The sequence below is a fragment of the Emys orbicularis genome, chromosome 15 (assembly GCF_028017835.1).
Source record: "Emys orbicularis isolate rEmyOrb1 chromosome 15, rEmyOrb1.hap1, whole genome shotgun sequence".
Taxonomy (NCBI): Eukaryota; Metazoa; Chordata; order Testudines; family Emydidae; genus Emys; species Emys orbicularis.
The window spans coordinates 22,559,649-22,573,685 of record NC_088697.1 but is presented as its reverse complement, the minus strand read 5'-3'; the positions used below and the strand labels follow the sequence as shown (position 1 = coordinate 22,573,685).

Genomic DNA, 14,037 nt, shown 5'->3' with positions numbered 1-14,037 from the left:
AAGGCTCGATTCACTCTGGGCATAGCTCTACTCTGCCGCCTTCAGCGGAGCTGCTCCAGGTTTGCACCACGGCACGAGGGAGAGCGGTGTGTGCGCTGTGGGCTTAGCAGGTGTGAAATTGGCAAGACAGTCTGTTCATCAGGAAAGCGCTGAGCCCTGAAGGATGGAAGCTGCTGCGCTGCTGAACAAACACTTCATCATATTGTCCTCGGGCTGGGGGTACGGAACACATTGTTCGCAGTTTAAACCACTGTAAACTTTTTACGGGGCAGCGAGAGACGAACGTTTCCAGTAATTCAAGGAGATGGTTTACTTCTTTTCCTCTATTCTTGGCCAGCTCTTTAAAAGGGCTCCGGGTGCTTCATGTTCTTTGATTTATGGAGGGCTCTTTTTTTCTGTCTGTCCTCTGCAAACAATTCAGCAAACTGGACGAAGGCTGGTTTGCTCTGCAGGCGTCGGATCCAAGTTTTCCAGCTCTGAGCTCCGTGCGTTTCTTTTGACAGCATGAGGGAGAAGCAAACACATAAATTCTGGTGATTGCAGCATCAGCAGGTGCTGAAAGTGGAGGCTGGCGGGAGGGGGGGGTGGAATATCTTCCTTCTTTATTTTCCATTCCTCTAACTGTTCCTGAAGCAATTGTTTCCTTGGCTATGCATCCTCATTTCTTTCCCCCACTCCCGCCCCCAGTGGCTTTGGGAGTGATTCAGTTGCAGCTTTGGTGACTTTAGTCATTTTTTAAAAAATCATTTTTATTGTGAGTGAACTTATTCCTGGGGAAGGATCCAGAGCCCTGGAGGAATGCACCCCAGAGAGCAGCAAGGCAGGATTACCCCTCCCCCCACCTCCCCAAACACACACAAACCAAAAATTCTCATTAAAAAAATTCTGCAAAGTCATGAATGCTACAACGTTCTGCAGCTTTGTGCTTATGTTTTGGGCCATTGTTCCATTTGGATACCTTGAGTTAAGGATGGGCTTGTGGTTTAAGGCACTGGACTGGCATTTAGGAGACAGACATTGAGAGAGGAAGGATTGTTCAGTGCTTATGGCACTAGCCTAGTACTTGGGAGACCTGGCATCAATTTCCTGTCCTCCACAGGCTTCCTGCATGACCTTGGGCAAGTCACTTAATCTCTCTCTGTGTCTCAGTTCCCCACCTGTGAAATGGGAGTAACAGCCCTGCCCAGCCTCACAGGGCTGATGTTAGGATTAACATGTTAAAGATTGTGAGATGCTCAGATCCTAGGGGCTATGGTAATACAAATAACAATAATACTATCATAAGATGCTTATCTAGATGGACAAGTTCAATACAGCCGCCTTCTGTGGCCTTGGGTGAAGTGTCCGGGTAAATGCCTTAATGGTTGGGAGACGCTCACATATACTATGGTGAAGTATGTAGACACAGGTGTCCCCTCCTGACTAGGAAATTGGGTCAACAAAGGAAGTCTCTTCTCCAAAGAGGCCTTCTGAGGCTTTTCTTTGAGCTAGGGCAAGCTCAGGCAGGATTTTGGGGGGTTAGTGAGGGCTGTTAGGGTACCCATGAGGCACAGGTGTGATCAATCAAGCTCATATGTCCCTCGCTGTCATGGCGTGGCACCTGGATTTAAATAACCTGGAGCATATAGATGAAGAATACTGTTGTAGGTACTGAGACCCAGCGGTAGTGCACTGGTGTAAGAAATAGAATAGAATTGTCCAGGTGCCTCTCTCTTACTGAGGAGGAGTGTGTATATTTTTAAAAAGGGAATCTACATACTTAGTGCTACAAAGGAAGAGAGGATGCTAGATAAAACATGAGACAGAGAGGTCTAAGACCATAAGAACAGCCATACTGGGTCAGACCAAAGGTCCATCTAGCCCAGTATCCTGCCTTCTGACAGTGGCCAATGCCATATACCCCAGAAGAAATGAACAGAACAGGTAACCATCAAGTGATCCATCCCCTGTTGCCCATTCCCAGCTTCTGGCAAACAGAGGCTAGGGACACCATCCCTGCCCATCCTGGCTAATAGCCATTGATGGACCTATCTTCCATGAACTTATCTAGTTCTTTTTTAATCCTCTTATAGTCTTGGCCTTCACAACATCCTCTGGCAAGGAGTTCCACAGGTTGACTGTGCATTTTGTGAAAAAATACTTCCTTTTGTTTGTTTTAAACCTGCTGCCTATTAATTTCATTTGGTGGCCCCTAGTTCTTGTGTTATGAGAAGGAATAAATAAAACTTCCTTATTTACTTACTCCACACCAGTCATGATTTTATAGACCTCTGTCATATCTCCCTTAGTCGTCTCTTTTCCAAGCTGAAAAGTCCCAGTCTTATTAATCTTTCCTCATATGGCAGCCATTCCATACCCCTAATTATTTTTGTTGCCCTTTTCTGAACCTTTTCCAATTCCAATATATCGTTTTTGAGATGGGGCGACCACATCTGCACGCAGTATCCAAGATGTGGGCGTACCATGGATTTATATAGCAGTAATATGATATTTTCTGTTTTATTATTTATCCCTTTCTTAATTATTCCCAACATTCTGTTCTCTTTTTTGACTACCACTGCATATTGAGTGGATGATTTCAGAGAACTATCCACAATGACTCCAAGATCTCTTTCTTGAGTGGTAACAGCTAATTTAGATCCCATAATTTTATATGTGTAGTTGAGATTATGTTTTCCAATGTGCATTACTTTGCATTTATCAACATTGAATTTCATCTGCCATTTTGTTGTCCAGTCACCCAGTTCTGAGAGATCCTTTTGTAGCTCTTCGCAGTCTTCCTGGGACTTAACTATCTTGAGTAGTTTTGTATCATCTGCAAATTTTGCCACCTCCCTGTTTACCCCTTTTCCCAGATTATTTATGAATATGTTAAATAGGACTGGGCCCAATACAGACCCCTGCGGGACACCACTATTTACTTCTCTCCTTTCTGAAAACTGGAATAAAAAACATTTATTCCTACCCTTTGTTTCCTATCTTTTAACCAGTTACCAATCCATGAGAGAACCTTCCCTCTTATCCCATGACTGCTTACTTTGCTTAAGAGCCTTTGGTGAGGGACCTTGTCAAAAGCTTTCTGAAATCTAAATACACTATATCCACTGGATCCCCCTTGTGCACATGCTTGTTGACCCCCTCAAAGAATTCTAGTAGATTGGTGGGGTATGATTTCCCTTTACAAAAACCATGTTGACTAGTCCCCAACAAATTATGTTCATCTATGTGTCTGACAATTTTGTTCTTTACTATAGTTTCAACCAGTTTGCCAGGTACTGAAGTCAAGCTTACTGGTCTGTAATTGCCAGGGTCACCTCTGGAGCCCTTTTTAAAAATTGGCATCACATTAGCTATCCTCCAGTCATTTGGTACAGAAGCTGATTTAAATGATAGGTTACAGACTACAGTTAGTAGTCCTGCAGTTTCCCATTTTAGTTCCTTCAGAACTCTTGGGTGAATACCATCTGGTCCTGGTGACTTATTACTGTTTAGTTTATCAGTTTGTTCCAAAACCTCCTCTAATGACACCTCAATCTGGGACAGTTCCTCAGATTTGTCACCTAAAAAAATGGCTCAGGTTTGGGAATCTCCCTCACATCCTCAACTGTGAAGACCGATGCAAAGAATTAATTTTTTGCCTAGTCAAAATAACCCTGGCAATACATTTGTCATGCTGAGTTTGGAGTAACAATGCACTCTCATTTCCCTCTGGAGTTTCAGATGGACGTAGTATTCCCTCACTTCCTGTCTCAAGCTGTTGTAGAGTGTTAATGTTGAACACCTAAGGGCTCTTGCAGTGATGCTGTACATGGGACAAGGATTCCATCCTGGACCTGCAGATGAGCTGTTTTTGTTCCTACAGAATTCTCAGAACCTTTTGCCAGGTGGCATGGATATATTTGCATCTCTCCTCGTGCGTCTCTATGTGTCACCATTCTCTTCAGCATATTGTACTACCTTGGTCTTAAGAACAGAAGTACTTGTGGCACCTTAGAGACTAACAAATTTATTTGAGCATAAGCTTTTGTGGGCTACAGCCCACTTCATGGGATGCATGTAGTGGAAAATACAGTAGGAAGATATATATATACACAGAGAACATGAAACAATGGGTGTTACCATACACACTATAAGGAGAGTGATCAGTTAAGGTGAGCTATTATCAGCAGGAGAGAAAAAGAACTGTTTGTAGTGGTAATGAAAATGGCCCATTTCCAGCAATTGACAAGGAGATATGAGGAACTGTAGGGGGAGGGAAATAAGCATGGGGAAATAGTTTTACTTTGTGTAATGGCCCTTGGTCTTGTGTGCCTTGCTTTTTACCTTCCTGTTGCCTGGGAGGTGCATTAATTGGTCTCAAGGAATTCAAGTCTCTGTTCCTGAGCAGCTGTTCAGTCACTGATCGTGGGAGGAGGGGGCAAGATGCTGCTCTGGGATTAATACACTCTTCTTTCACCTTTTGCAAACATGGGTTTGAATCCTGCTGGAGATTGTGGCCTCAGGGCTTGTCTAGGTGAGGGGCTTCAATGGTTTACCTTAAGGGATATTGAACTGATTTAGCTAACTTGGTGCAAAAAACGGCACGGGCACTCGTATTTCGGTTTAAACCAGGCTTACTTCAGTTTAGTTTACCTCCATTAGGAACAGGTTTAAGCTACTTGTAAATTAAAATAAGTGTGTCCACACAAGGGTTTGCAGTGCGTTAGCTAAATTGTTTTAAAAACAGGTTTAAGTTAAACTGGCACAACTCCTGTGTGTAGACAAAGCCTGGGTGACTCCCCTTCGAACCTGCAGGGAAGCTTGACTGATTCACCATACTCAGCCTTTTCCATCTGCAAGGAATCCAGCGGATGGTCAGCCACGCTCCCTCCGAGGCACGGCAGCCCATCTTGCATTCAAGAGTCAAACAAGATTTCAGTCCACACACAGCTACTTACCCTCGTCTGCTGACTCCCAGGGCGGTGCCTTCACCACAAGACCTTCCCGTCTCAGCAGCACCCATTGCCTTTTGCTGGGGAATAGGGCCACTGTATATGCTCATCCCCAAGCCCATGTTCCCCACCTATGGGGCTTTCATGTTTATCCTGTCTTGATGGGGCCCCTTCAGTTGACCTTGGAGTTCCATCCTAAGCCCTGGTATTAAACCAGCTCTTTTTTAGCAGCCACTTCATTCCTCCATCGGAAGCTATTTTAAACAGAGGATCCTTACAGCATGGGCAAGTTATGTGCCTCCAGACAAGAGGCCACGACCCATTGCCTCTGCATTCTGTCTCTTGACACTGGGCATTTTCAGAGCTTTTTGGTGTCTGATGCTCAGAGGTCACTTGCTGTCTATTTCAGGTCTCCTCTGCAACACAAGGAGATGGTTCAGTGATGGGTTTGTTTTAATTTCTTTTGGGGCCCTATTTCTGTGTAAAATACCAGAGTGGAAATAGCAACTTATCAGCCATCCAAAATAAAGCCAGCTCTATTTGTGTTTGTCAGCGGGTTTATTTCTACCTGATTTCCTCTGTGTGTGTCTCGTCTGGGTGTCTACCTCAAAATATTAGTGCTTTAATAGCACAAAAAAATTACTTGTGAATTTAGCGCTGGTGAAAGGTGCCAGATTGGCAGCTTTACACATTTAAGTTCATGCATGAGAAATATTAACCCTTAATTAGTGTGTGGCCTTGGTGTATCTCTGAGTACTGGATTTTAGCGCAATAGGTCTGCTTGATGGTAATGTCAGCTTGCCACAGCAGTTTGGGTTTGAGTCATCTGGGGTTTTCCATTAATTGATCCAACCTGCCTCATGCAGCAAATAAAATGGCTAAAGCAGAGGCATTTTTGCTCATGAACCTTTAATGATCTAAGATATTGCTCCTGTCTGCCCATAAGAACGGCCATACTGGGTCAGACCAAAGGTCCATCTAGCCCAGTATCCTGTCTTCCGACAGTGGCCAATGCCAGGTGCCTCAGAGGGAATGAACAGAACAGATAATCATCAAGTGATCCATCGCCTGTCGCCCATTCCCAGCTTCTGGCAAACAGAGGCTAGGGACACAATCCCTGCCTATCTTGGCTAATAGCCATTAATAGACCTATCCTTCATGAACTTATCTAGTTCTTTTTTAAACCATGTTATACTCTTGGCCTTCACAACATCCTCTGGCAATGAGTTCCACAGGTTGACTGTGCATTGTGTGAAGAAATACTTCCTTTTGTTTAATATCATTTGGTGACCCCTAGTTCTTATATTATGAGAAGGAGTAAATAACACTTCCTTATTTACTTTCTCCACACTAGTCATGATTTTATAGACCTCTATCATATACCCTCTTAGTCATCTCTTTTCCAAGGTGAAAAGTCTGTATTATTAATCTCTCTTCATACAGAAGCTGTTCCACACCACTAATCATTTTTGTTGCCCTTTTCTGTACCTTTCCAATTCCAATATATCTTTTTTGAGATGAGGCAACCAGATCTGCACACAGTGTTCAAGTTGTGAGCGTACCATGGATTTATATAGAGGCAATATGATATTTTCTGTCTTATTATCTATCCCTTTCCTAATGATTCCCAACATTCTGTTCTCCTTTTTGACTACCACTGCACATTGAGTGGTTGTTTTCAGAGAACTATCCACAATGACTCCAAGATCTCTTTCTTGAGTGGTAACAGCTAATTTAGACCCCATCATTTTATATGTATAATTGGGATTATGTTTTCCAATGTGCATTACTTTGCATTTATCAACATTGAATTTCATGTGCCGTTTTGTCGATCAGTCACCTAGTTTTGTGAGATCCTTTTATAGCTCTTCGCAGTCTGCTTGGGACTTAACTATCTTGAGTAGTTTTGTATCATCTGCAAATTTTGCCACCTCACTGTTTCCCCCTTTTTCCAGATCATTTATGAATATGTTGAATAGGACTGGTCCCAGTACAGACTCCTGGGGGACACCACTATTTACCTCTCTCCATTCTGAAAACTGACCATTTATTCCTACCCTTTGTTTCCTATCTTTTAACCAGTTACTGATCCATGAGAGGACCTTCCCTCTTATCCCATGACAGCCACTCTCAGGGAAGGAATGCGCTGGGTTAGATGGAACCCATGTCCAATTTTGTCTAGCAATTCCTACCTTCCCAGCCTTTTTTTGGTAGATCCACCCTTGAATGGGATGGTAGAAGGGAGCCCCCATTGGCTGTGCCACAATTGTCCCTTCATTTTCTTTTTCTCCTCAACCTGTGTGGCTCCTTTCTTTCTTTTTCTCATCTCGCTTTCTAATGTTGATTCTTTTCAGTTCTCCCTCTGTGGGGCTTCCCCATCTTTCTGGTCCCCAGCCCACCGGAGCCAACAGATTGTTTGGAACAGTGGAGCCCACTGGGGATCAAAAGGAGCCAGGACATGTGTGCTCGTGCAGCTGAGCACAACTGGGACAGCAGGCTGCATCCCTACCCATATGAGCTGCTCCTGAAACTGGCTGCATTAGGGGCTGCCTTAGGAGCAGGGTGGAAACTTGGGCACCTTTTGAAGAGCTATCTGCTGCTTTGCCCACTGCAGCAGGAGCACACGGGGAGCGAATCTGGATCAGCCCTCTCCTCTGTTCCTGCACCCAGTCCCCAATTTGGGAAGCACGGAGCTAGACTGAAAATAGAAAATCAAAGCGTGTACAAAATAACCCCCTCCCCATCCTGGGCTTTATAATCACAAGATCTATGGCCTGTAACCATTTGCACATCCTGTCCTCTAACTGGATGAGAGTAAGTCTTCAGAGTCAGGCTTATGCTGCTGATACTGACTATCCCACATTCAAAATTAACTTTCTGCAACATTTGCTTTAAAATTTCCCTTTCGATGATGTTCCAGCCAGGAAACATGTTTGCTCTTTGTAGGAAGCAAGCACATAAAAGTTATTGAATGTAGTGGAGATTAATCCAAATGAAGAATTTGATCTAACATCCCCGGAAAGATCCTTGGCCTGAATCCTGAGCTTTAACCCGACATCCCCGAAGTTCTGTGACCCTCTCAGACACTGGAAATCTATTAATTAACTTGATTTTAAGCATGGCATTGCCCCTAAAGTAGGTGCAGTTCCACGCCTTGAAAACCATGTGTGTTGGTTGTGGTTGACCCTACAGTGTACCATTACCAACTAAGCATGGCTAGCAAGTTTTTAAAGATGTTAAAGTGTGCTGATACTGGGGCAAAGTTGGGTTTAAGCCAACGCACTTTCAAACAGTGCTGTTGCCCTAGACGATGCTCTTGTTACCTTGCTCTCTAAGGCTGGTGCAAACTAGCCTATTGATCCCAAGGGCATGCTCGGATAGCATAAGAAGGCTCTGATCCTGGTTGGAATCACAAGGCACTGTGGCAATACGCACAGAAGCACGGCTGATGGTATCTTTTCCCCAGCTGCCCCAAGTCTCTGGGATAACCATCCAGCTGCCGCAGAGGAGTGCCAGGAACAGGGCTGTTTTGAGCGGGATTACAAAGACCTTACAGCCCTGTGGAACCAAGATGGTTTTATTTTCTTGTCTTCTTTACTTTTATTCGTAGCATGTGCGCATATGTATACCTGTGCGCGTGGGTGCCTGGAAGCCGGTTGGTAGGGAGATGTATTCCTTAGGGCATAAGGCAGGGGCACATGAGGAATGATATCACTGTAGCCCTGCCCCTTGACAACCATTGGTACTACCCAGAGTTTTCTCCCTCAGTTACCTTCGGGTGTTTCTATTCTTAGTGCCGCTCTTGTTCTGTCCACTTGCGTTTGGAAGCCGGGAAAGAAGCCCTTGGCCAGCATGCCCAGGCTGAGAAGAATGCAGACAGTCTGGCAGAGCGCAGGTTAAATAAAGTTTGTCTTGGCAGGGCCCGGCTCTTGGATGTACTACAAGCCACTGGAGCATAGTGATGATGGAATTACGAACACCAGCACAGGCTGCCAAATGGGACAGGTCTCCCGACGCTGCTCATGGGCTGCTATCTGCTGGGACTCTGTGGGTACGTCTACACAGCAACTAGACACCCACGGCTTCCCATGCCAGCCAGCTCGGGCTTGCAAGGCTTGGGCTGCTGGGCTGTTTCATTGCTGTGTAGACTTCCAGGCTCGGGCTGAATCCCAGACTCTAGAACCATAGGAGGTGGGAAACGGAAGGCCTGGAGAAATTGCAAGCTTTCCCCATAGTCAACACTCCACTGTTTCCTGTAGAGCCCTCTGCTGGCACAGACTGAGGAGAGAGGGGCTGCAAGTTTCCCACAGCCGGCGGTATTGCACTGGTCTTTTCAGTGCCTTGGAGCTGCGTCCTGGTTCTGCTGAAGTCAGTGGGAGTCATGGCATTGACATGAGCAGCATCAGGATTAAGATCATGCTTCCCCAGGAGGCCTAAAGGGTTCCACCCTGCATGGCTGATTTTTGCGGGCAGGGAGAGCTCCGAAGCTGATGGCTGGCTGACTGCAGAGGCATTTTTCTGGTACTTGGGAGAGTGCTGTAATGTCTTGGAGTCTGGGGATCCAAACTTGATTTAGTAACATTTTCTGGCCAGCATGGGTGGTGTCAATGAACCTTTCCTGCACTGGCTGCACATGCCTCCCGGCTCCTATCCGGAATGATATTCCCGTGGCTGTAGCCTCAGGATTTGCAGGTTGTTACCATATAAAGGGCACAGTCCTGTCCCAGCAGGAGGTCCAGTGCGAAGTTTTTTTGGAGGGTACATAACTTTCCTTTTAATAGATGTACGGCATAGATTTTTGGATGCAAGTTGCAATGATTTCACTGCCCTCCAGAGATGGAGAGGAGCAGAACTGAAGAGGAGGGGAGGGAAAGCCGGCAAAGGAGATGAGTACAAAACACAAGGACAGTTTCACCTCCCTGCCCTAGGAAGTTATAGCTTTGGTCTTAAGAACTAGCATTACTAAAGACCTTCAGTTGTCTCCTTAGAGTCCTCCAGCCCCTTCTATTCCCAAGCATCTCCCCTTAGCCTTTACTCACTCTCCCCCAACCCAAATGGGGGCTGGCTTTTGGCACAAGCAATGGCAAAGCACCACATGGGGTCCTGCGTTGACTTTCTCTACTAGCAGAGGGACAGGACGAGGAAGGCACTCAACACCAGACCAGATTCCCTCGCCAGGCTGTGCTGGCAATGGGATCAGGGAGGGGAGGAAAACTGGTAATACAGCATACTCCCCTCTGCTACCACAGCTTAGGGGATGCTGCTGCTTGGGGGCTTCCAGATCCCCAGGGAGCTGTCTTATCTTTACAGTGAAGCATCAAGAATGCCTGTTTTTGGCTTTGGCTGAGGGGGGGGGGGGTCTCTGAGCTGGGTTGATTCTGAAACCAAAAGCGTTAAAGATGCTCTTGGCGATAAGGCACCAGACGTGGAGCAAGGAGCCCTGGGCTCTACTCCCATCTGTGCCATAATCTGCCCTCAAGCCATTCGTTAAGAGCTAGAGCAATCCACAGGCTTCAAGGGCTAGTCTGACCTGTATAGCACAGGCCAGGGTCCCATCGGGGGCCAGTTCCATGAGTAGCTCTATTGACATCATGTGAGTAACTCCTCCGCAGTGGAAGCAAGAGCGTCCCTAATCTGGCCCTTGTGCTCTGTGCCTGCGTTTTCCCATCTGTAGAATGGGGGTATCCATCTCTACCTGCCTCGCAGGTGAGTGAGGAGGAGCAGCTAATTAATGGCTGTGAAGTGGCTGCGATACCCTGTGGGCCGTTGCTGTGAAGGGGGTAGCATTTTATAAAGCCCATCAGCCCTTCTCCAGGAGACCCAGATCAGCGGGAGGCTCACGAGCTAATTCCCACTGTAGCCGTCTTTCACCTTTCTCTCTCTCTCTCCCCCTGTCTGCCTGCAGATGGCTGGAAGTGCAGGTGACTAACCTGACCTGCACTCAGCGCTGGGTCCAGTACCTCCGATTGCTGCAGGAATCCATATGGCCCGGGGGAGTCTTACCAGCGGTGCCTAAACCTTTCAGGACGCAGGAGCAGAAGGAGGCGACGGCACAGCAGGCCTTGCAGAGCCTGATGGGACTCCTTCCTGGTGAGTTTGCCACGCGATAAACACCCAACGGCCTCTAGCTGTGGTATCTGGCTAACGGGCCTTGGCTCTTTAGGGATCAGGCTCTGAAATCCATTCCACCGCGCAGGTGCGATAGTGACACCTGGAACCAGTGCTTAATGTGAGCACTGCAAACGAACGGGAGTTTGTCATAGGCTCATTGGCCACCCCTGAGAACAGGGCAAGGCAGAGAGCTGGGGAGCCCCACAAGTGAACGCATTGCATTGTCACCTCTAGAGATCTGGTTTCAGAGCATGAGAGAGCCTGCTTGTGTTTACCCACACGTGATATCGGAGGCATGGACTTGAAGCCGTCCCTTCTTTGCCCCCCTTTGGTGTGTTTAGTGTGAAACACTTTGGAAAATAGCAATTCTCGCTCTCTAAACTCTGTGCAGTTTTGACACCATTTTCAGCCGCGGTAAGATCCAAGACCTGGCAAATTCACATCACCTCAGGAGTTAAATGACCCATCAATAAGGCTCCCACTACTTCCAAGTGAACAGCCACCGTGCTGCCCCAGAGTTACTTGAGATAATTCACACAGTTGTCTCAGCAAAGTCCAGGGCTCTGAGGGAGAGAGGGCCTGCCATTTGGTGACTTCTAAATACAGGCCTCCTCATCTCCCGCCTTTAGTACTGGCCAATCAGTAGGTGATGCTCTTCCTTCAGAGCCACTCGCTAGGGAGCCAGCGCCCCAGCACAGCAAGAAGGTGCTGTTCCGCTGAAGGTACTATCTTTCAGAGGAGGTATAAAACAGAATTCTTTCTGCTATCATTTAAAAAAAATTGGGGCGCTTTTCCACACGACTACAATCATTAGCCCTGATATGCTGGCCAGATGGTGTTCATTTACATTTCCCTCTGTTTTAAAACAGCTGCTGTGTGGTCCACCCCAGAGGTGGCTGCATTTCAGGAGTGGGTGAAGTAATCCATCTGTGGATAATTTGTAAAGCATGTTAAGATTCTTTTCCATCTGCTGTTTATTATAATTAGCCGGAGGTTGTCTCTTTGGTCCGGAAGCTCTCTTCTACATTTGGTTCTAGAGCTGTACGTTATGGCTGGTATTAAGATTGGGCTTTAAGATGTGTGTTTTCCTGGTATTTCTCCAAGTGGGGGGAGGGGGAGCATTACTTTTTGGGACATCTAATCAGGTAGAAAAGCCCTTTAACATCCACTGAGTTCCTGAACAAGTGCAATGTGCCCTGTATTGTAATGTAGACATGGGTTTTTAAAGACAAAGTGTCTCTCTGATGTTAACAGACTTAATTCTGGAAATCCTTGGGACAAGCAGATGTCGACTGAGCTGGAACCTGGTCCTTGAGTCACTACGGCAACCCATCATAAACAGGTAGCCTTGACAACGGGGCCTTCTTAGCCTCCATAAGCCACGGTCATTGCTATGCAATAACCAAGTAGTGCATCGCACGGTGGACTCCCTTGAAAAACCCCACTGGTTAGAAAGTTTCCAATGATGAAAAATCTCAGTGGAATGAGTAGACTCTTTCAGACCAAGGGGGCTCACGGCAAAAATTCATCTCCTGAGGCTTTGACATGAGGTGACGATTAGAAAATATCAACCTAAACAGGCTATGAATTATCTCAGCCGATCTGCTGATTTCATTGATACAAATAGTGCGGCAGGAGACGAAGCCAGATCCAATCTGGGGTTGTCCCATTATTTGGAAAGGCTTTAAGTTTGGCTGTGTCTACACTACAGGTGTGATTTCCGCTGCTTGTGTACACATGCTCACACTAGCTCTCATCAAGCTAGCGTGAATATAAACAATCGTGTGGCCGCAGTAGCACGGGTCATAGTAGCGGAGGCATGGCTGAGCTGTGCCGGGTACATACTCACCAGTTTCTGGCAGGTTTGCACTCTGGATGGCTCAGAATACCTCTGCTACCGCTGGCTACGTTGCCACAGTTACACTGCTCTTTATACTTTATAGCTCGATCAGAATCAAAATCGTCCCCATGGGCAGAGCCGGTCAGGAAGTCATATTCAGGGCTTTTGTGGGCATGCAGTGGATGTGTTGCATACACAGATGGCACGCCACTGAGCATTATGTAAAAATATATTATGCATCTCTGAGCCCCTCCGTTGCATTCTGCGTACTAATCCTTCTTCCTGGGACTGATTCTAACCTTCCAAACTTCTCAGCAGCATCAGGCAACCAATGTTTGGGGGGAAAAATCACCCACCCATTGAAGCATTTCCTCCTCCTCTTCTAGTGTGTGGGATTTCCCCGCACCCCAGCCTGGGGCTCGGCAGTGAATTTGGCCTCTAATGGCTGCCTTGTACACAGGTGCACACCCTGCTTGAGTGAGTGCAGACTTCCCTCTATTAGCAGACATGTCAGACTTCTGTCTCTTTGCATTGACAAGCCTATGTTTTCTCCTCTGTCTCTTTCAGGCACTTGGTTTACTGCCTCTCAGACGTTCTGCTGGAGTTTTTGATACTTAATAACTCCAATGATCATCCCAAAACAACAACTGTAACTTCATCTGTCTCTAACAGCCTCGAGACAGCAAGCATTTCCCCACATTAACCAGGGCTGCTGTTGCCAGCAGCAAAGAAGAATGGGCAGCAGAGAAAAGAATTCATAGGCATCAGGTGACTGGCATTCAGTGTTTGCTGGACAGGGCTGGAAGTTTCTTAATTAACTACCCCAGCCGGTCCGACGTGAGGCTTCTTTCAGGCTTCTCCTTGTTGGCGGGGTGACTGACTATGCCCAGTGTGAGCAGATGGAGATGTTTGTGTGTAACATTAGTGTCCATTCCATAGCTTATGTGATGGAGAGCAAGGAGCTCATGGCGGGAAAGCACCTGATCTCTCTTGGGGCAAGCAGGCTGCTAAGTGAGGCCAGGCCAGCCACAAATCCTACTTGGATGTAATTTCATGCCCTGCATGTCTCTTGAATCTGAGTAGTCCTGACCCAGAATGGTCGGTGGCACATCAGGGTTGGTTCGAGGCCTTCGGGCCCTGGCACTGATGTGCAGA

General features: G+C 46.6%; 1 protein-coding gene across 1 annotated transcript in view; it reads left to right on the top strand.

The window, feature by feature from the left end:
- SNX19 (sorting nexin 19) overlaps positions 1 to 13,585 on the top strand; it is a 48,641-nt gene extending 35,056 nt beyond the window's left edge. The window contains exons 9-11 of the mRNA XM_065417197.1: positions 10,837 to 11,021; positions 12,297 to 12,384; positions 13,450 to 13,585. Coding sequence (XP_065273269.1) covers positions 10,837 to 11,021; positions 12,297 to 12,384; positions 13,450 to 13,585 — 409 coding nt within the window. The remainder of the gene's footprint in view (positions 1 to 10,836; positions 11,022 to 12,296; positions 12,385 to 13,449) is intronic.
- Positions 13,586 to 14,037: the final 452 nt, after the last annotated feature.